The following is a 22933-nucleotide window of genomic DNA, read 5'->3' as shown; positions in this document are numbered from 1 at the left end:
TCCCCACAGGGAGCCTGCTTCACCCTCCACGTATGTCTCTGCCTCTCTCTGTGTCTCTCATGAATAAATAATCTTTAAAATATATAACTGTCAACATAGGATTTTATATCCTTTAAAAATGAAGGGGAAATAAAGATAGAAAAACAATAGCTGAGAGAATTTATCACCAGAAACTCGCACTACGATAAACACTGAAGGAAGTTCTTTAGGCAGAACAGAAATGATACTAGATGGAAGCTCAGATCTACCCAAAAGAATGAAGAGCTCCAGAAACAGTTAATACAGGGGCAAATACAAAGACTTTTTTCCTCCATTTCTTAATTTCTTTAAAAGGCAATTGATGGTTTAAGTAAAAACACAGTGTTGTAAGGTTTATATCATATAGAAGTAAAATATGTAACAATAATAGCACAAAGATTAGGAAGGGAAATGAAATACAACTGTAAATTATATTTGTAAGTAAAGTGGCATAGTAATGTCTGAAAATAAGCTGTATTAAGTTAAAGATGCTCGTTTTAAACCTTAGATCAATCACTTTTTTTTTTAAGATTTTATTATTTATTATTATTTATTTATTTATTTATTTATTTATTTATGAGAGACACGGAGGAGGGGGTGCGCGGGCAGAGACACAAGCAGAGGGAGAAGCAGGCTTCATGTGGGGAGCCTGACATGGGACTGAATCCTGGGTCTTCAGGATCAGGCCCTGGACCGAAGTCAGCACTAAACCGCTAAGCCACCCGGGCTGCCCGTCAATCACTTTGAAAAATAGGAAAAAGAGGGATGCCTGGGTGGCTCAGCAGTTGAGCATCTGTTTTCTGCTCAGAGTGTGATCCTGGAGTCCTGGGATCGAGTCCCACATCGGGCTCCCTGTGTGGAGCCCGCTTCTTCCTCTGCCTATGTCTCTCTTTCTCTCTCTCTCTCTCTCTCTTTCATGATTAAATAAATCTTAAAAAAAAAAAAATAGAAAAAAGGGAGGGGTGCCTGGCTGGCTTATTCAGATGGAACATGCGACTCGATCTCAGGGCTGTAAGTTCGAGCCCTACATTGAATGTAAAGAAGATGAAATGGAATACAATTAATCCAGAAGAAGGTAGGGAGAGAGGAGGGAAATAAATGAGCATTATAATGTCAGATGGTGATATTGATCTGAAGAAAATCGTCAGGAAGCAACGCTCCATGAATGTTCTCACATTTCTGCCTGATGAGGACTTTCTGAGCAAAGATCGCTAGCACCAGGATTAAAGAATGTTTGAATGGCAAACCAAATCAGAGACCTCTGGAGAGATTTAGGAACTTCTTCCTTGGACACATTTATTTACATTCTAGGAGTTGTAAATCTAGAGACAACCCTCCCCCACTCATTTACATTACAAAGCAACGGTCCCTAGGCCCTGTTTTCTCCCTCCCCCTCTCCTCCACTCTGCAGGGGAGAAGGAGCAACAGCTATGTCAGCTCCTATATAAACTCTAAAGATTTCATTATTTGGAAGTTCCTCTCACGTCACCTTGGGGAAGATTGGGACATAGAGAACTAACACAATTATAAGTAATTAAAAAGCTGTATCCAGAAACATAGTATTCTTTGTCAGATTGAATTAATACTTAACAAAAATTAGGAATAAGGATAACTCCTGTAAGGTGGTCTGGGAAGGCCTCTCTGAGGAGGTAACATCTGCCAGAGATGAGAAGGAAGGAAGCCATGTAAGTCCATAATATACTCCTCTTTATTAGCTCTCCCTATGCCTAGCACACTTTTTTACACATAAGCAAAATTTAAATAAATATGGTTCAAGAGGGGATCCCTGGATGGCTCAGCCGTTGAGTACCTTCGGCCCAGGGAGTGATCCTGGACACCCAGGTTCGAGTCCCACATCAGGCTCCCTGCATGGAGCCTGCTTCTCCCTCTGCCTGTGCCTCTGCTTCTCTCTGTGTGTCTCTCGTGAATGAATAAATAAAATCTTTGAAATATATATGGTTCAAGAATATGACACTCTGACAGATTGGCCACTTGTGACCAATATTTTTCTTAACTATCTTATTATAAATTCAAAAATAGCTACATTCTTGGGACACCTGGGTGGCTCAGTGGTTGAGCGTCTGCCTTTGGCTCCGAGCATGATCCCAGGGTCCTGTGATCCAGTACCACATCAGGTTCCCTGCAGGGAACCCGCTTCTCCCACTGCCTGTGTCTCTGTGTCTCTCATGAATAAATAATCTTTAAAAAAAGAAAAGAAAAGAATAGCTACATCTTCAGGCAAAACTACTTTGTAGCCCTCCACTGGTTAGCTGGATAAGAGTTAGTACTCAAAATCAGTTTAAAAAAAGAAACCAAAACGGTTTAAAGCATAATGCAGCTTTCATTCCCTTAAATAAATCTTATGTATGCAAATTTAGGGTTAGGAACCACAGAATGAAGATTTAGTTGGGAGATTTTTTCTTTTTTTTAACAGAGCTAGAAAGAGGCATCACTAAGTTGATTTGGAAATGATGCTCATTCCTGTAAATGTGACATACACAAATGCTGAGAAGAATAGATACAGTTGAAGAGTACAGACAGTGGGAATAATAAATGAGTGTAATGAATTTTAATTGGGCAATAATAGTACAATCCCCTATTAGGGAAGCATACAGTGTGTCAGACACTTGCAGCCTGAAGAAGAAAGAATGGAAAGCAGAAAGCCAAAGAGAAGCATATTCCTTGACTTTTGGCTGGAGCCAGGATAGTGTGACCTCTTTGGTCAAAAGACTTCTCAGCCCTGTTTCACCAGGTCATTCCTTCCTTTGGTATGAATCATCTCTGAGAACCTGTAACAAGCACATCATTGTCAAGAAGCTAAAAGCAATTGATTAGTTGTTCTGATAACACCTGTCAGTGAAATAACTCAGAGCACAAAACCCAGGCATTTAAGGAGTTGACAAGTATTATTAAACCTGTTTTGCAAGAGAAGAACCGGGTTCAAAGAGGGAAAAGCTGTCAAAGGTAATACAATCAGTAAGTGGCTCAGGCCTGCTGCCTCATACAACTAGGCTCTAGCCATGTGACCTCTCAGGGCCTGGAAGACTGCAGAGCCATCTATGAACATTTTTTTTAAGATTTTATTTATTTATTTGACAGAGAGCGCAAGCAGGAGGAGTAGGAGAGGGAGAAGCAGGCTCCCCGGTGAGCAGGGAACACAGTGCGGGACTGGATCCCAGAACCCCAGGATCATGACCTGAGCCCAAGGTAGATGCTTAACCAACTGGGCTGCCCAGGCACCCCTGTCTATGAACATTTAGCAGTGTTTCCTCCTGTGCAGATTTAAAATTTGACAGTTAAAGCTACAAATTTGTTTTAAATTCAAGTATATTTCTTATGACTGGTTTTATCTGTTTGGGTTTTCTCCCTCATTCAGAAACTGACACTATTTTTAACTTTTAAATGGTAGTAACAGTGTATTGCTATCAGAACTGCTTCCTTTTTATTTTCCTTTGAGCACTTTAATTTGTCCATGGCATCCTACTAAACCTTGTGTTTGAATTGGGGCAAATCATAGCAATGCTTTCATTTAGAGGATGGTGTTTTGTGCAGATCCTTTCTTGAACCAGACCTTAATTTCATGATTTTAATAAGGAAAGAGATAGGAAAACCTAATTCAAGGTAACTTGGGATTTATAATTCAGAAATGCTTCTGCCTGTCTGTAACTATCTTTTTTTTTAAAGATTTTATTTGTTTATTCATGAGAGACACAGAGAGAGAGAGGCAGAGACACAGGCAGAGGGAGAAGCAGGCTCCCCATAGGAAGCCCAATGCAGGAGTAGGGGTCCCAGGACCCCAGGGTCACACCCTGAACCAAAGGTAGATGCTCAACCACTGAACCACCCAGACATCCCTGTAACTGACTAGTTGCTCTCAACTCGACTTTCCACTCCAGTTCATTTACTTTAAAAAAAAAAAAAAGTAAGCAGGAAACTGCCTTAGTCTGGGTTCAACAGAAAGGGCACAAGACAAGGCTTAACAGCATATAATCTGCACAGGACTATAATCCAGGGAGCAAGAAAAACCTATACAAAGATACTTGACATGTTTCACTGATTGCTCAATGCTGCAGGAGAGCCAGGAACCATGACAAAGGAGTGGAAAGAGAGTGGCGCTGGACAAGGCTGTGTTAGGTTGCACCTGCCAGAAGCCAGCTGGAGCCAAAGAAGAGCTGTTGGCTCTTAAGAAGATGCTGAGAAGCCAAATGAATCTAAAGTAGTAATAAATGGCCTCCTAATGCACAAGTATATGCTTGTTGCATATACCTCTATACATCTATAAAGTAAAACATGAACTTTTGCTCCTTCTCTCCACCCTTTTCATGGATACTTGTCATTAACAGTTCATTTTCTATGCACTTACATATTATGAGAACATATAGCTTTTTATTTTTAAAAAACATAAGTTGGGGAGCTCCCCTCCTCTTGTTAGATGCTACCTGATTCATGAATTGCTTAATAAAGCCAATTTGAGGGGATCCCTGGGTGGCGCAGCGGTTTGGCGCCTGCCTTTGGCCCAGGGCGCGATCCTGGAGACCCGGGATCGAATCCCACGTCGGGCTCCCTGTGCATGGAGCCTGCTTCTCCCTCTGCCTGTGTCTCTGCCTCTCTCTCTCTCTCTCTCTCTGTATGACTATCATAAATAAATAAAAAAATTTAAAAAAAAAATAAAGCCAATTTGATCTTTAAAAGAAAAAAAACATGAATCAGATCATAATAATCTTGTGCTCTGACATGTTTTGTTTTGTTTTTTCACTCATCTATTACTTGTATCAGGGTTAGGGTTTATTACATTGTCAGCGAGTTGCTTTTGTCCTGTAGAGGTATACTGGAAAACACTGATTTAACATTTGTTGAATTAACACATGAATGAAGAATGATAGTCTGATTTCTAGTTACAGTTCCTGCTTATAGGACAGGAGTGCTACTAATACTGGGAATGCAATGGGCAAGGTCAGGTAAAACATGGAATTGTCACTGCCAGCTAATTGAACATCCTGCCAGTCTCCTCCTTCCCATTCATCAACACCTCCACATCTGCAATTCAGAAGTAGAAATGGTTGCTACACAGGGGAGACACAGAGAAGAAACATAGGGGAGGAAAAATAATTTTCCCTCTTCCCTTCTCAGTTCTTGGCTGAGACCCTGGTAATGAAAGACAGATGAACAAGAGAAAAACAAATGTATTAACCTGTATGCCCCACCGTATAAATGGAAGATGCCCAGGAGAAAAGGAGTAACTCCCCAAGGTGATTAAGAATTCAGGGTTTTTAATAGGGAAGGGAGAGAAAGGGGGAGGCCTCTTAGGAAAGAATAAATGACTTATGAAAGATGAACTCATCCTCAGTAGAATAAATAGGAGATATGACAATGTGAGAACATTTGTCTGGTTGTGATGTTCACTTCTAGTCTGTGACAGGAGTCCATCCCTGCTGGTTGATGAAACTCCCAGGAGGGGATTTATGGCTGTTGAGTCCTTTTTGGGGGACTGATCCTGAGGCAGATAAAGGGCAGTTCAGAGAAAGCCTCTCTCTGCATTTGCTACTTTCCAAGTGCCTACAGCTCAACATAATCCGTATACCAAAGTGACATATCTGGCCAGCATGTCCTGAGCTCCTCCAGTTATATTTTGGAGTGGTACGTTCTGCTACCCTTCAGAAAGACAAGGGAAGTCTTTAAAAAATGTATTCAGGGGCACCTGGGTGACTCAGTGGTTGAGGATCTGCCTTTGGCTCAGGTCATGATCCCGGGGTCCTAGAATTGAGTCTCACATCGGGCTCCCCACAGTTAGCCTGCTTCTCTCTATGTCTCTGCCTCTCTGTGTGTGTCTCTCATGAATAAATAAATAAAATATTTTTTTAATTAGAAAAAAATAAAAAATTCACTCACTCAGAAACATGTTAACCCCAGGCCAAGTAGCAGGTACTCTGGATAAAATGGAGACCATAACAGACATGGCCCTGTCCCTATTCAGGGAAAGTCTCCCAACTGAAGGAAGAAAGAATAGGGAAAAGATGCAGAAAGAAAAGAGTAGAATTCTAAAGGAGGGAGACATTTCAGTGATGGCTAAATTAGTATAGTGCTTGTGTTAATACAAGTTGTTTAGAAAGGAGTTTCAATCCCAGCCATCTGTTCCCACATCAGACAAATACACACTGTACCCCCGATTTCACTCCTCCATCCCATATATATATACATCCCAATAATCATCTGCTGGTCTATTTTTCATGATTTCCCACAGCCAATAATAAAAAAAAATACACTTGATTCAAGCCAGTGAATTGTGACCCATATCTAAGTATAAATATAGTGGAAGTCATAAATTTCGTTACTGACAATCTTACTAATTAAGTTATTTGGCCTGTTTTTAGCCACATTGGATTTTTTTTTTCTTTTTAAGGTTGTTATGGGTGTTGTTTGTAGCAGCATCAATAAGCCAAGAATTCACATAGTTACTCAGTCGCGCAGATTACTCATCACTGCCTGTTCATAACAGAATCCTAAAATGTTTAAGATTTCTGATGCAAATCAAAATCTCATCATCACTTGTCATCGCTAAATTAAATGACAGGATAATAACATTACATTAAAACCATTTTTCTCTTGATTGAGTACCTTTTTCAGAAGTGAACCTTGTAGATGGATATTTTTTCATCGGTACTATAAATGCATTTAGAATAGGAGATAAAAATAGAACTGAAAAGGGGCGGAGTGGAATAGAATGTTTTCAAATTATTGATGAGTCTCTTGTTTATCTCAAAGAACCATATTTGACACTGCACTGCTAGGGAATGGAGTAGTTTAGCCAATTTATTGAGACTTTTAGAGCTACATACAGGAGGTACACAGGTTGAATTTGGTCATTGCCAACACCATCAAGTGTTCTTGGCATCAGTCAGAGGTCATTGCATGACAAACAGGCTGTGAGTGACCTGTTGGAATTGGCATCATGCTGGTACTCTAATATTAGGCATCAGATACTGGTTTCAGATAGGTCACAGCCTAGGTGGGGAAGTGAATATAAATTTCAAATCTGCCCAAACAGGGTAGGATCTCAATTGACCTACTGTTGTGAACTTGTCTCTTGGCTCTTCTTCCTCATCTAAAGCGAATTAACCTTTTTAGTCACACCTGCCATGGCTCCATCTGCTCTATCTGGCCTTGGGCCTGCTTCTTTGTAGCCATCCAGTCCGCCTGCTACTCACACCCATCTTCCCTCACTCACCCTTACATGCAGGACTCTTTCCATTTCCACATCTCCGGAGTCTTTCAAAGAGGTGGTTTCCTCACATCTTCTACTTTAATGTTATGAGAGTCCTACCCTGGAGAAAATCTTTTACTCTGACTTTCTGTGTCCTTTAGCACTGCCCTCACTAGGAGGTAACAGGTCAGTAAAAATCCTTAGTTCTTGGAGAAGTCCACCAGGTAGAGACTGAAACGGGGTTGGCTAGAAGTTAACAGTTGAATCTGCGATGAGGGCATGGGGGTGGGGAAGTCAGTATACTGTTTTCTCTTGTTTTATAAACAGAGTTAGTTGCTTTTGAAACTTCCTATAGTAAACGTTCAAAGCTAAATGTAGCTCTCTAGACTCTATTTTTTTTAAAAAAATAGATGCTGTTTTTGAGTCAGGACCTGAAACGGGTGGTCTACAGGATGGCCTGGGATTAACACCTGACCCTGCCATCAAAACAATAACCCATGCCCACCCCACCTGCAGGGAAACAAATGGGATTCCTTAGGCCCAAGACCTGCCACTTCCCCTTTTCTCCTTAAGTCCTGATCATGGTTACCAGAATCCTGGTAAACTTCCTACTTTTTGTTAAAGTGACCAGATAAACCTGTACAGAAACACACATTTAATTTGGTCCCATTTATCCAGTCCCACTGTGAATACAGGTCTGTGCAGGGTACTGGGAAGCAGGAATCTGAAGTTAATTCCCTCCAAGAGTTCCCTATGATAGAAAACAGAGGCACTTGGGACACCTGGGTGGGCTTAGCAGTTGAGTGTCTGCCTTCGGCTCAGGTTATGATCCCGGGGTCCTCGGGTCCTCGGATGCAGTCTCAAATCAGACTCCCCCTGGGGAGCCTGCTTTTCCTTCCGCCTGTGTCTCTGCCTCTGTGTGTGTGTGTGTGTGTGTGTGTGTGTGTGTCATGAATAAATAAATAAAATCTTAAAAAAGAAAAAAAAGAAAAAAGAGGCACCCATGAGCACCCCTAATGCAGTAGACACTAGAAACCATGGTCTGAAGTGGAGCTACAGTGCACGACTGTGGTACTGGGAATGGGGGAGACATCCTGTCAGCAGATTCATTCTGGTTAGTGATGCCATGAACTACTGAATGTTACCTTAAAGGAATAGGTCATCTCTGCTTCTGCTTGCATTTCTGCAGGCTAAGACTGGAGCTCCATCAGAGAACCTTCCCTCTCTCTCTTCTGAAGAACTTAAATTGATTGCAGTTACCAATGTGCCTTTTTTTTCCTTCTCTTTTTTAAACTATGATAGTCTCACTTCTCGTTTGCCAAAAACTGGAGAAACCATCCACGGACATAAGTTTTTTATTGGCTTTGGAGGGAAAGGTGCCAACCAGTGTGTCCAAGCTGCCAGGCTTGGAGCAAAGACATCCATGGTATGCAAGGTAAGTGTAAAGTATGGTGGAGAGGATTCTAGAGGCCAGAGTCCAGTTTTAAGACTTGTGCTGATTGGTTTTTGTTGTTTTTTTTTTTTAAAGCAGCCAATTCAGTGGCATTTAGTATATTCACAATTTTGGACAACCAGGATTCTTTTTATTTTTTGTTAAAGATTTTATTTATTTATTCATGAGAAACACAGAGAGAGGCAGAGACATAGGCAGAGGGAGAAGCAGGCTCCATGCAGGGAGCCCGATGTGGGACTCAATCCCGGGACCCCAGGATCACACCCTGAGCCAAGGCAGATGCTCAACTACTGAACCACCCAGGCGTCCCATGATTCTCTTTAGTCCCAGAACATTTCTATCATTCCAGAGTAAAACTCCTTACCATTAAGCAGTTTCCCCCAATCCTCCCACCACCCAAACTCGTGGCCCTGGCAACCAACAACCTGCATTCCATTTCTATGGATTGATCTATTCTGGATGTTTCCTATAAGTGGAATCATAGGTTACATGGCATTTTGTGTCTAGCTTCTTTTATTTAGCATGATATTCTCAAGGTTCATCTACCCTATAGCATGTTATCTATTTTAGTCCTTTTGTGGCTGAATAATATTGTAGAGACCATAATTTGTCTATTCACTTGTCTGTTGATGGACACTTGAGCTGTTTCCACCTTCTGGCTGTTGTGAACAGTACTGCTGTAAACATGTGTGTCCAGGTACTTACGTGAATATCTGTTTTGTATTGTTAAAGATTTAAATAGAGAGTAATTTTCCTTACCTTTATAATAGTTTCTTCCCTGAGTCTTCTGGGAAGTAGCTTAATGCTGCAAATAACTTAATGCTGCATTCCTTTAACTTAATGAACTTCTAAGTGAAGGCTGAAAAGTGAGGGGAATTCGCCTACTCCACTGAGTTTCTATAGTCTGGCTTCACAACAGCACAAGTCATCCTGTTTTTAGCAGGTTTTGCTGCAACACAGCTTTTGGAAACTTGGTCTAATAACTGCTGATCCACTCATCTCTAAATTAGGTCTTCTAATGCTAGCTTTTGGACCAGAAAGGAACCTGGGCCTTAATGAACTATGCATAACTAATCTTTAGGCACAGTTCTGTTTGCAAGTATGTAAGGAAATGATATGTAAAATCCAATAGTCCCTCTTTCTCTCCTGACTGAAATCATTTGAAAATAAAATTGGCTTCCAAAGGTTCAAGGTTTGCGTGTTTAGTGAAATTTTAAGATGCTAGCATTACTGGTATAACACGAAAGATAGTTTATCTTCAGGAAGTTAGACACAAGTCTGCACAGTAAAGGATAAGAAAAACCTGAGAAATTTAAAAGAATGAGCTCGCTCCTGTGATCTGGGTCAGTCTTACCAAAATTTCTCTGAAATGTCATTTCTCATTACATACAGCACTCTTCTCTCCACAGGAGTCTTTAAATGATGTACAAGCTATACAATTATCTTTTCATCTGCTAATGAAGTGTAGTTTATTTCTAATTTATGATTGATGTGATAAAATTCTCATCTGGCTGTTTGGTCAAAAACATCACCTAAAGCACAAGATTCATAGTAAGAAATGCACATTTGCTAAAGTTGAATTCTTGATAGATTTCCAGTGTCAATTATCAGCCATTAATTTTTGATGACCTGTTCCATGCTAGGAACTGTGGGGCTAGGAGAGGGAGCAGTAGGCCTGACCAGTGTATACTTGATTAGAAATGAAGGGTCTGGGGAGTCATCAGATGGTGCTGACTTAACGGGGCTTGGGAACTGGCAAAAGGAGGCTATTTCCTGGCTGGGAAAATGTGGACAGAGAATTGGTGTTGGAAGCAAAGTACCAAAAATGGCTGCTCTGAGAAGAGAGGAGTTCCCTGGAGCCGGAGCCATACAAGGAGAGATTAGAGAACCCCTCTTGGAAGCTTCATAAATGCTATTCATGTAGCCATGAAAGTCAAAATTGGATGTCCCCTGGGATCTCATCCAACTCGAAGATTGAGATTGGTGTTATTTTGGGTCTGTTGAATTTGAGGCAAAAAGAAACGCAAAATAGAAATATTTGAGTTGTGGAACTGAACTTAGGAAGTGAATCATACAACCGTCAGGAGTGGATATGAGAGGAATAGACAGCAGAGGGCTGTCTTTGGGGAATCGTTGCAGTCGGGAGTTTGATAAAGCAATGGTACCATTTGTTTTATTCTGGTCTGTATCCAGCAGTTTATGTTCACACCTGTACGGTCGGGAAAGCTGTTTCTATCCGCGATGCCCCTGACGCAGCCGGCGGCCATTTGGCGCTGGGCTCCTGGGTGGCCGCACAGAGAGGATAAGAAGGCATGGCTGCAGCCAAAACCCCACGGGGTGACTTTGCTTAGACAACCTGGCGTCTTTATTTTTTTAAAGATTTAATTTATTTATTCATGAGAGATATAAAGAGAGACAGAGACACGGGCAGAGGGAGAAGCAGGCTCCCCAGAGGGAGCCCGATATGGGACTCAATCCTAGAACCTCAGGATTATGACCTGAGCCAAAGGCAGATGCTCAGCCACTGAGCCACCCAGGCGTCCCCAACTTGGCATCTTTAGACACGTATTTTTTTAAGCTTAAACAAACGGCATAATATTCTTAGACTTCTTCAAAAGAAAAAAAATTTTTATAATAGAAGCTGTTGTTTGTTACCCCTTCATCATGATAATTTTTTTGTCCATGGTGCAGTAGATTCTCATTAAGCAGAATTAGCCAACCTGCTGTATAGCAGTTTGTCAAAGATGACAAATTTCAAGTAGAAACCAAAATCATGAAATGATTCAAGATAAAAATGAACAGATGGAGCAAAAGAAAAACAGGTAGAAAATTGCCTCCGGTTTTCTTAGCAATGTTAACTTACCTATGACTGCCCCACAACAAACCTAAATACAAGCTCTGGTGAAGTAAGATTGTTTGATGGCACACGCAAAACAGCTGATATTGAGCTCAGGGGAATTATTTGCCAAGATATTGTGACAAGGACTATTAAGCAAGAGTCTGTCAATATGCATCCAGTGAAACATGTCATGATGAAACACTTCAAGTCATTAAAGAGTGACACAGTCAGTATTCACCTGAGTCATGGGCCCAAGGCCACAATCCAAGGATAATTGAAGTGATATTTTCAGATTACAAATCCAGGCAGGTATCATAGAAAAACGAAGTCTGCTGGCAGGGCAAGAGCCTGTGAGAATACCGTTCATAGGACTTCACACAATTTTCTTAAGTGTTTCCTCCTCCACCCTTCCACTGAAGCTAAATGTTCGAGAGGAGGAAGTTATTTCCAGATATCCAAAACTGGCTGCTCAGGAGCGCCGTAGTAGAATAAAGAGTTCAAGATTCAGTGGCCTAAGGGCACGTGCCTGGCTCAGTGGTTGAGCCTCTGCCTTCCGCTCAGGTCGCGATCCCAGGGTCCTGGGATCGAGTCCCACATCGAGCTCCCCACAGGAGGCTGCTTCTCTCTCTGCTTATGTTTGCCTCTCTCTCTCTCTCTCTCTCTATCTCTGTGTCTCTCATGAATAAATAAATAAAATCAAAAAAAAAAAAAAAAAAAAAAGATGTAGTGGACTAGTCTGAGCCTAAAGACCCTACTTCTTATGTGGTAGGAAGAAGCCCTGAACAGGCATGGGCCCAAATGACCCAGATCTGAAATCAGCCATGTGGGAGAACTTCCAAGAAATTACTGGTCTTGCTTTCCTGGAATATGACACTCTCAAAACTCTCTAGGGGTGCCTAGCTGGCTCAGTTAGTAGAATGCATGACTCTTGATCCTGGGGTTGTGGGTTTAAGCCCCATACTGGGCATAGAGCTTACTTTAAAAAGAAAAAAAGAGAGAGGAAAAAAAGAAAAACCTCTGTAATACAAGCGGATGTGTGTTTTCCTTGCAGAATGGGCATATATTAAGCTCTGTGACAGAGGCAGTATGTTAGAGCCACACTACTCAAAGTCTGAAATTCAGGCCAGGCTGCAAACTGTCACTGGTCTGGACGGTACAGAAATTGAGAGTAAGCAGTTATAAGCAGAGCATTTGACAAAATAATCTTATAGCTGTTGAACATAATAGTAATAATAAATTAAGCCTTGTGTTTTGTAGGACTCTCTTCTGTTTATTTCATTTTTATATTTTACAGAATTATTAGTCCACAATGGATTGAAAATGAAAAAAAAAAAAAAAAAGCCTTCACCACAGATGGCTTTGAAAAGCAGTGTATTAGAGTACTCATCATCTTAACCAAAAAAGGTTAGATTGTCTGTCAGATTACTGTGGGACTGTTAACTGATACGCATTAAGATTTAGTTTTCAAAGATCAAATGAGTAGTCACCAGCACTTTCCAGGTAATATATAATGAAGTGAAATCGGTCCTTGCCTGAACTCTGCTGGAGGACAATATTGGCTATATTGTTTGGAGTCCCTGGCCACATGTCCAAACACAGGGTACCCTAGGACCCCAAGCAAATAAACAATAAGTGTCTCCTATAGAAGAATGGAACAAAATTGGGGTTACCACCAACCACCTCTTACCTCCTATCCACCTCTACTCCCAAATAAACAGGACTCAATAGTGACTGTAACATTAATTTTTTATGTTAAAGGCCATTATCTCCATTTAGATAGGATTTAAACAATCAGCTAGCTTAAGCAACTGGAATTATATGTATTCTTCTGTCCTCTTTTATGACAAAGCCACAAGTGACAGGTTAAAAAGTTAATATGAGAGACTTAATTCAAAAAAGCAACTGCCAGGTTTTGTTACATGACAAGAAATTCATGTTAGTCTCCCAAACCTGCTGTTCATCATTACCCTCAGGCACTGAAAAGTCACAAAATGTCTTGAGTCACAAATATTAAGCTGCATTCAACTTGGTTTTAGTGTTAATTATATTTCTGTGCATTCTAACTTTGAAAACTGATAACCTGTTTTAATATATGTGACTACTTTTTTAGCAGAAATCTTCAACTTCATGTGACTTCAGTTTAGATATCTTGGGCCTCTAGGTTTTATTTACCTCAACTGTATATTGACAGATGGAATTTTTAGATGTTTTCTACCATTCAGGGGTTCCAAGCAGCTGCTTCCTCAACCATTTTGAAATGTGGATGTTCGTTATATTGTAGTGCTAACTAAAGTTACCTTCCTCAGCATTAGATCACAGTTCTGGACTGTGGAAGCCACTGGTAGGCTCTCCCTCAACGCAAAGGGAGCCTTCTCAGTGGTAAAAGTAAAGGAAATACCTCAGTGCCCTTAGCTGGAGGAAATGCTCCTACTCCTGATACACACAGTCCTGTTTCCCTTGATTCTAATTTACATCTCTATAGCTGCATTATCCAAGATGGCAGCCACTAGCCATGTGTGGCTAGATTTAAATGTAATTCAGATAAAATTTTTAATTGAGTTGCTCTATCATACTTGGCTATATTTCAAGTGCCTGTTTGGGGTAACACTGATAGAGAGCATTTCATCATTGCAGAAAGTTCTATCCAACTGCATGACTCTACAGTCTTCAAGGTAGACCTGAGCCTGGGATTTCCTAAAGAGCTTCTGGGGTTCTAGGAGTTGCCTTAGATTAAGTGCAAGTGGTTGTCCATAACTGCTGAAGACCTGGCTTCTTTCACCCAGAACAGGCTTACACAGGCTACCTCAGACTATGTGGTTTTCCCAGAAACCTGCCCAAAAGAATTTCACTGCTGCTACCGAAAGAGTATAGGAGTGCCTTCCAAGGGGCTATTAGGAGCAAAACCTTGTAGAGGACCTTTTGGCAGCCCCAGCTAGGATAGTCTGAGTGCCTGTAGTCCTGTCCCTTTAAGAATGACAAGCTAGGCCAAGGAAAATAAACAGACAGGCAACTAAGGATGACCAAATACTTAATAGAACACATTTCATGCACAGGGCTTAAGGAAGGATAAATATATGCTAAACTGGAGTCTCCAATAAGCTTTTAGGAAGGCCAGATTTTTAGGAAGATTGTTTAGGCAAAAAATATAAGGTGGTATTCAATTAAATATTTACTAGTATCTATCAGGAATGCTCTAGGAGTTCCAGGAAATGAGAGCATTAAGAAGGGCTAGAATAGGGAAGGGAGGCCTTAAGTTGCACTTGAAAAATAGGTGAGGGACCAGATTAACCTGTACAGAAACCCACATTTAACTTGGTCCCATTTATCCAACCCCACTGTGGATAAAGGTCTGTGCTGGGCCCTGGGAAGCAGGAATCTGAAATTACTTCCCTCCAGGAGCTCTCCATGATAGAAAACAGAAGCACTTTGGACGCATGAGTGGCTCAGTGGCTGAGCATCTGCCTTTGGCTCAGGTTGTGATCCCGGGGTCCTGGGATCAAGTCCTGTATCGGGCTCCCCATAGGGAGCCTGCTTCTCCCTCTGCCTATGTCTCTGCCTCCCGCTCTATGTGTCTCAGGAAAAAATGAATAAAATCTTTAAAAAAGAGAAAGAAAAACAGGTGAAGTTTGGTTAAATGGAGAAAGGAAAGGACGTCTAGGTTCTCAGAGGGCAGGGAAATTGACACAAATGTACTCACCTTGTGTCTTAACACAGTCAAATGATAATATTAAGTTAATAGTGCCTTTCTACTGACCACTTTGTAGAACAGGGATATCCAACCTTTTTTTTTTTTTTTTTTTTTGCCAGATAGGAGTGTTAGAGAAGCCAACAAAGCAAGGGGAAGCAAGCCTGGTGACATCAAAATGAGGCCAGAGTCAGCAAACACAAGCGTAGGGACGTGTGTAGTTTTACAATAACTTGATCACAGTGTTGGGCACTCTTGGGCCCCTTGCCCCAGGGCTGACGCTATAGGCCACACTGTGTTCCCACTTAGTTGACTTCCCAACATAGGGCCAGGCAGGACTGCGCTCTTCCTCCTCATTACTTCCACACAAAGCTTCGCACTCACTCTCCCAGCTTTCATCCTGCAATCCAGTGGGCCTCAGCTGGAGGCATACATTGGAATCACCTGTGGCGCGTGCCACGGTCCCCCCTTCTCTGCACAGGGTCTGATTTCATTGATCTGGGGTGTAGCCTGGGCACCAAGATGTCTAAGCTCCATGGGAGCTAATGCACAGTGAAGGCCGAGAACTACTGATCTCCTACCCTAGTCCCACTCTACCTGGCTCAGTTGCAACAATTTGCAGCAAAATATAAAGAATTTTAACTAGCCTGATAATGGCAGAACTGAAATTTGATTCCAAGTTTCCTGACTCCCATTTGCTCTATTTTGCTGCATGACCAAGATACTTACACTTAAAGTTCTCTTATCAATTTAATAGACAAAACGTGACCAGGTATATGGAGAAGCCCCCCAAAATACCTATGAAGATTCCTCTATGATATTATTATGTCAAGTCCTTTTTATTTCAAGGACCATTTTAAGTCATTCACTACGATTTTCATTCACATTCATTACAAATCATTCCATTTGTATCATTCACTGTGATTTTTCAGGACACTTTTCACTCAACTCTCAATGGCACTCGATGCATGACCTTCGTCTAGGTTCTACTCTGATTTCTGGTTATCAATTTCCAGTTACTGAGGAAGAGGCTTACATTTGAGTCAGAAGTAGGCAAAGGGGATTGGAAGGTGTTTGCCCCTCTCAACCTTTTTAAAAGCAAATCCAGCAGAATAAATGATTGTGCAAGAGGTTTGAGGGTGGGGAAACGGGAAATGGCATTCTTTTAGTATGACATTGCACAAAGCATTTGTGCAACTCTGTAATGCAGGGGGAAAAAGGAGGACTCAGATCTCTGCTTCTTTTTGCCCACATTTCGATATAATAAATACGCATGTCTAAGACACAGACGTGCTCGCAGTTGGCTCTGTTATTCTTATGGAAGTAACGAGATACATGGTTAATTAAACAGCATTCATGTCACCATTAATGGAGATGTTATGTTTTTTAATAACAGTAATGCAGTCTTATTTTTAAAATAATTCAGTGCACCCATGGGCTTGCTTCCATGACCAGGTACTCTTCTGTTTGAAGATAGGGAACAGGGGATCCCTGGGTGGCGCAGTGGTTTGGCGCCTGCCTTTGGCCCAGGGTGCGATCCTGGAGACCCGGGATCGAATCCCACATCGGGCTCCCTGCATGGAGCCTGCTTCTCCCTCTGCCTGTGTCTCTGCGCCTCTCTCTCTCTCTGTGACTATCATAAATAAATAAAAAAAAAAAAAAAAAGAAGATAGGGAACAACAGGAAGAAATGGAAACGTTAGGGGGAACCAGATGGGCAGGAAAGTAGTTTATAAGATTGAATCCGAGCAGCAGGAGCCCTGTCCCTCCCCCCAGGGAAGCGGCCACAGTGGCAGTGGTACTGCCGTGGTGATGAGGAGGATGGGGACCATGACAGTGACTCCCGAGACGTTATTTAATCCTTTATAGTTGTAAACGTGCTTCACGCGTGTTACCCTCACAGCAAATGTGCTTTGACTTTCTGGATAAGGAGACTGAGGCTGAGAGGCGGTTAAAGTGGCTTGTCCCAAGCCACACTGGAAGTGTAAAGGGGTGGGACGCTGTGGTGGCTCAGTGGTTTAGCACCTGCCTTCTTTTTTTTTTTTTTTTTTTTTAGCATCTGCCTTCATGCCCGGGCGTGATCCTGGGGTTCTGGGATCGAGTCCCGCGTCGGGCTCCCTGCATGGAGCCTGCTTCTCCCTCTGCCTGTGTCTCTGCCTCTCTCTGTGTCTCTCATGAATAAATAAATAAAATCTTAAAAAAAAAAAAAAAAGGAAGTACGTAGGGGCTTCTGACTTCCAGGACACAAATGCAAATATCGCCTTCCTTTTCGTAGGCTTCTTCCTTTATTATTATGATTTAAATTCAGTTAGTTAACATATAGTGCATTACTAGTTTCTGAGGTAGAGCTCCGTGATTCATCCATACCTGGTAACACCCAGTGCTCATCCCATCACGTGTCCTCCTTCGTGCCCATCCCCTGGTTACCCCATCCCCCACCCCGGCCCTCCAGCAACCCTCCGTGTGTTTCCTAGAGTTAAGAGTCTCTTGTGGTTTATTTATAGGCTTCTTACCACTTCTTTTACTTTGTAATGTGTTACCATGACCCCGAGGCAAAGTTAATGGAGCTAAGGTTTACTTCTCTTGATCCTCAGCGGGTATTGTTACTTTACCATTATTTTTTTTAGTTACCAGATTTTTTTTAATTTTTTTTTTATTTATGATAGTCACAAAAAAAAAAAAAAAAATGATAGTCACAGAGAGAGAGGCAGAGACACAGGCAGAGGGAGAAGCAGGCTCCAGGGAAGGAGCCTGAGGTGGGATTTGATCCCCGGTCTCCAGGATCACACCTGGGCTGAAGGCGGTGCTAAACCGCTGAGCCACCTGGGCTACCTTAGTTACCAGATTTTAATTTTGTCATGGGAATATCAAAAAGGGCAAAAGCAAAGTATTTTGTTCCACTCTCATATAGAGGTTAGGATGCCAGCCAACAGGTTTGCCAGGAAATCACTAGTGGAATAAATCTGGAACCATAACATCTCCAAGGATGTAGCCCCCTCAGGTGATTCCCATGTAGGAAGCAGACAGACAGCTTTGCCACCTCTAAAACACCATTGTGGGGGTGGGGGGCAAGGGGGTCTCTGCCCTTTAAGCTTCTGACCCTTGATCTCAGCTCAGGGCTTGATCTCTCAGATCATGAGTTCAAGCCTCACATTGGGCTCCAGGCATGGAGCCTACTTAAAAAATAAAAATAAAAAATACCACTGCAGCAACCCTGCAAAATGCAGTTACCATGAGCATGCAGTCCCTTCCTGATTATGCCTTGGATGCACGTGATACTCCACTTGGAGTGACAGGTGCCTCTGTAAGTCTTATCCTCCCTCCAACAGTTTCTGGAAGGCAAAGCTGCCTACTCATTGGTTTTCTCCTCCTTTCCAACAATTCTTCTTAATCCCTGCACTTCCTAATGAATAGATCACTATACCATTTACCAAACATGCCTTTGAAATTCACCTGAAACAGATTTTGCCTGGAAAAAAACAGATTGGGGATCCCTGGGTGGCTCAGCGGTTTAGCGCCTGCCTTTGGCCCAGGGCGCGATCCTGGAGTCCCGGGATCGAATCCCACGTCAGGCTCCCGGTGCATGGAGCCTGCTTCTCCCTCTGCCTGTGTCTCTGCCTCTCTCTCTCTCTGTCTGTCTATCATAAATAAATAAATCTTAAAAAAAAAAAAAAAAGAAAAAAACAGATTTTTGCCTATATTAAACTGGTTGGAAAAGGGAGAGAAGTTTCTTTGCTCTAATCTGTACCAAGCCCCACATGCCTAGGAATGGCCTTCCTTTAATCGCTACAACATTCTTAAAATGATGCTTTCCCAACTATATGGCATCTTAATTGCTCATAAGAGAGAAATACATGTTTAAAAAAAAAAAGAGAGAGAGATGAGAAAATAAACAATTTGTTTCTGGTATGAATCTTTGACCTAAGAAATGGGATGCTTTGGTAGATACGTGGCCTATCTTCCATGAAGAAAACCTTTGACAGATGACCTCCTTTCCCCGGGGAACTCTGCCCCACAGCAGTGCTTTAGAGTGGACACTCTCCATTGTAGAGATAGAAAATCTGCTAATAAGAAACTATTATAGGGACGCCTGGGTGGCTCAGTGGTTGAGCATCTGCCTTTGGCTCAGATCATGATTCTGGTGTCCTAGGATCAAGTCCTGCATCGGGCTCCCTCCAGGGAGCCTGCTTCTCCCTCTGCCTGTGTCCCTGCCTCTCTCTGTCTCTCATGAATAAATAAAACCTTTAATAAAAAAAATTAAAAAAAAGAAATTATTGGATATTGTTCAGAATTATTGCCTAGTCAGCATTTCTGCCGGGGAAGGAGCACAGGGAAAGTGTTCTTTGAAGAAGAAGTTCTCAGAGGTGACATTTAAATCAGGGGTCAGTACACTACCATTCAGGAAGCAAATCTTGCCTACCATGTATTTTTATAAAGTTTTATTTGAACACAGGCTACATCCATTTGTCTGCAGATTTTCTTTGGCTGCTTTCACACAGCGAAATTGCGTAGTTGCAAAAGAGACCATCTGGCCCACCATGTCTAAACTACTACCTATGTGTACCTTTATAGGAAAAAATTTTCCAACCGCTGATCTAGATAGTCCAAAATCTTCTCTTCACTCATTGAGGCTCTCAACCCAAGCAAATCTCTAGGTTTCTTTCTATTGATATATCCCGAGGAAAGCAATTTTATGTGGAAAAGCAAAACACACCAGGAGTGGCTGAGACCCAGATAGATACACGATCCATTGAGGTAGTGAGCACTCCCTACAGGACAAAATAGAAATTCAGGAGTGGCCACCCTACAAGCCTACAGGTGCCAAGCAAGTAACATTAATTGCAGTAGGCCAGGTGCAGGCTGTGGTCAACTAGAGATCATGTGCTCACCTTTGGGGCAGTTCTAGCTGGGTTGCCTTACAGGAATGTGGGCCCGATGTTGCCAGAACCTCTAAATTTTCAGGACCTCCTGGGAATTTGTTTTTGTGAAGTGGCCTAATACTTAAATGGTGACAGCTGATTAGAATTTAAATTAAGATGGGAGGAAACTAATAAACACTGTATGTTACCTCCACTGAAGTTAAAATAAAATAACACAATAGGAGGGCATCCACACAAAAACCCACACATGAAAATTTATAATTACCAAAATTTAGAAGCAACTCAAGATGCCCTTCAGTGAGTGAATGGATGGATAAACTACAGTATGTCCATACCGCAGAACATTTTTTAGCACCAAAAATAAATGAGTGATAAGCCATGAGGAGATATGGAGGAAACTTAGATGGGTTTACTAAGTGAAAAGCCAGTCGGAAAAGTTTCATATTGTATGATTCCAACAGTATGACAGTCTGGAGACAGTAGAAAGATCAGTGGTTCCCAGGGGCTTGGGGAGAGAAGGGAGTATTTTTTTTTAATTTTTTTAATTTATTTATGATAGTCACAGAGAGAGAGAGAGGCGCAGAGACACAGGCAGAGGGAGAAGCAGGCTCCACGCACCGGGAGTCCGATGTGGGATTCGATCCCGGGTCTCCAGGATCGCGCCCTGGGCCAAAGGCAGGCGCCAAACCGCTGCGCCACCCAGGGATCCCAGAGAAGGGAGTATTAATAGGCAGAGCACAGAGGGTTTTCAGGGCAGTGAATCCATTCTGGATAATACTATAATGGTGGATACATGACATACGCTTGTCAAAACCCATAGAATGTACAACACCAGAGTGAACCCTAATGTAAACTATGGAGTTTGGGTGATAACAATGTGTCAACATAGCATCAATGATTGGGAAAAACTGAACTATCATTATCAGAATACATGCTAGGATGCGGAAGCCACAGACTTACACTATATTGAGTTACCCAAGTTAACAAGGGCTTTTTTTTTTATTTGAAAGATTTTATTTATTTGAGATCAAGAGAGAGAGTGCAAGAGAGAGCACAAGCAGAGGGGGAGGGGCAAAAGGAGAGGGAGAAGCCGACTCCTGCTAAGCAGGGAGCCCGACTAGGAGATGGATCCCAGGACCCAGGGATCACGACTTGATCTAAGACCGGCAGACAGGCGCTTAATGCTTAACCCGTTGAGCTTCCCAGACCCACCAGTGAGGGCTTTTTAAATTCCCTCTTCTCTTTCCAGTCTAACTATGCCGCCATCCCATGTCCGATAAGATTCTAAAACAGGCAAGTCATTACAAAGATGCCCTCATTTATAGTGAAGTACAAACAACTGAGATTCTTCATAAATATTGAGGACTGTTGATGGTAGACAGCTCTGTCTCAGTGGGAGGTTCCACAAGAACAGACCAAAATGAGAGCAAAGTTCATTAAATGCTTCACGTTTTAGGATGTAAGTGGGACAATTCTTTGGGCTGAAACCAAGTTTAGCATCTTACATTAAGAAGATTAATTAGCTAATGTTTATAAAGTACTGTGCAGATATGCCCTTTTAAAATGCTAAGTATTCTAAAAACTACATTGTAGCATTTTACTAAATGTAAAAGATCTAACATTCATCATTTCTTTGGTACAGGTTGGCAAAGATTCTTTTGGCAGTGACTATATAGAAAACTTAAAACAGAACGATATTTCTACAGGTAAAATTTCATCTTTTTTAAAGTTAGTTTTTATGACTTTTCCTCTGGGATCTGGTTACAAGAACAGTTGAATATAGAATAGAATTATTAGATCCTCCTCTGGTGGCCAGAGAATTTTTATGCACAGCTTTGTCTCATCTTACTTAAATGTTGTTTGGTTAATTCTTTTCATGTACATTCCTCCAGATGGGAATTAAATGATAGGAGGTTACAAACCTTCATCTCATAGAAATGTTTCAAAAGCAGGTGACAAGGAAAAAACAGGTGCTGCATTCACAAAAGATATTTTAAGAAAAGTCATTGAATGTCATGGCTGGAAACAATCTTCAAAACCACTGAAGCTGATCCCATCATTGCACAAAAGAGAAACTGAAGGCCAGATTGGTTCTCAATGTGTCCAAGAGCACACAGCTAGTTGGAGCTACCGCCAGGAGTAGAATGCAGGTCTCTGGCTCCATTTCAAGGCTTTTTGCTGCCAAAGGCCGCCTGATCAACACTTCCATTGATGCTCCAGACCATGATTCTTGATGAAATGCAAAGTTTATGAAGAAACGCAACCAAGTTCATTGTATAGGTTTGACCTTTAATCTCTCACTCAACTCTGTCATTTCTTTCACTGAAGAAAAGAAATATGGTGGTCTAGAAAAATGCAGATGTATATGCTATGAATAATTTGGGCAGATTGAGAGTGGGGTAGGTTTGCTGGGTTGTTACTAATGTAGAGCAAAGGTGCAACTGAGTGTAAAGGCTTCTGTCTTCCTTGATGTATAGGTGATGGGTATAAATTAGTGCTAATTACTTATTTCTTTTATCATTCCAGATGGTTAAAGGTTAAAAAGTTTTTCCAAAGATGAGTGGTGCATTGAAATTGCTAAAATAGATTATCCATGCCAGGCTGTATATACATGATTGTAATTTCTTTTTTCTCTCAGAATTTACATATCAGACTCAAGATGCTGCTACAGGAACTGCTTCTATAATTGTCAATAACGAAGGTACGTGTTTCGCATATTGGAGTGTCATTTCATGAAGCATTTCATGTCCACAACTAGAGTAGGAGCATCAGTTTTTACCCTAATCCTATGGATTTCTTACCATACCCACCACTCCAAGGCTTCAAGTGTGGTCTTTCCAATCTAACTATGAATATTT

At 41.7% G+C, this 22933-nt stretch overlaps 2 protein-coding genes across 17 annotated transcripts in view; one reads left to right on the top strand and one right to left on the bottom strand.

Annotated features, from left to right (window-relative positions):
• Positions 1-22933, top strand: part of RBKS (ribokinase) — a 92817-nt gene that overhangs the window by 10719 nt on the left and 59165 nt on the right. For 8 of the 10 annotated variants that reach the window (XM_025454314.3, XM_025454312.3, XM_025454321.3 and 5 more), the window contains 3 exons: positions 8522-8654; positions 21718-21781; positions 22714-22776. In XM_025454314.3, the coding sequence (XP_025310099.1) occupies positions 8522-8654; positions 21718-21781; positions 22714-22776 (260 nt within the window). Of the gene's footprint in view, positions 1-5214; positions 5268-8521; positions 8655-21717; positions 21782-22713; positions 22777-22933 lie in introns of those variants that run through there. The other 2 variants (XM_025454317.3, XM_035701058.2) reach the window with 2 other exon arrangements.
• BABAM2 (BRISC and BRCA1 A complex member 2) overlaps positions 1-22933 on the bottom strand; it is a 449505-nt gene that overhangs the window by 413151 nt on the left and 13421 nt on the right. The gene's annotated exons all lie outside the window — the stretch shown is intronic.

Source organism: Canis lupus, chromosome 17, assembly GCF_003254725.2.
Source record: "Canis lupus dingo isolate Sandy chromosome 17, ASM325472v2, whole genome shotgun sequence".
NCBI classification, from domain to species: Eukaryota; Metazoa; Chordata; class Mammalia; order Carnivora; family Canidae; genus Canis; species Canis lupus.
This window is presented reverse-complemented; position numbering and strand designations above follow the sequence as displayed.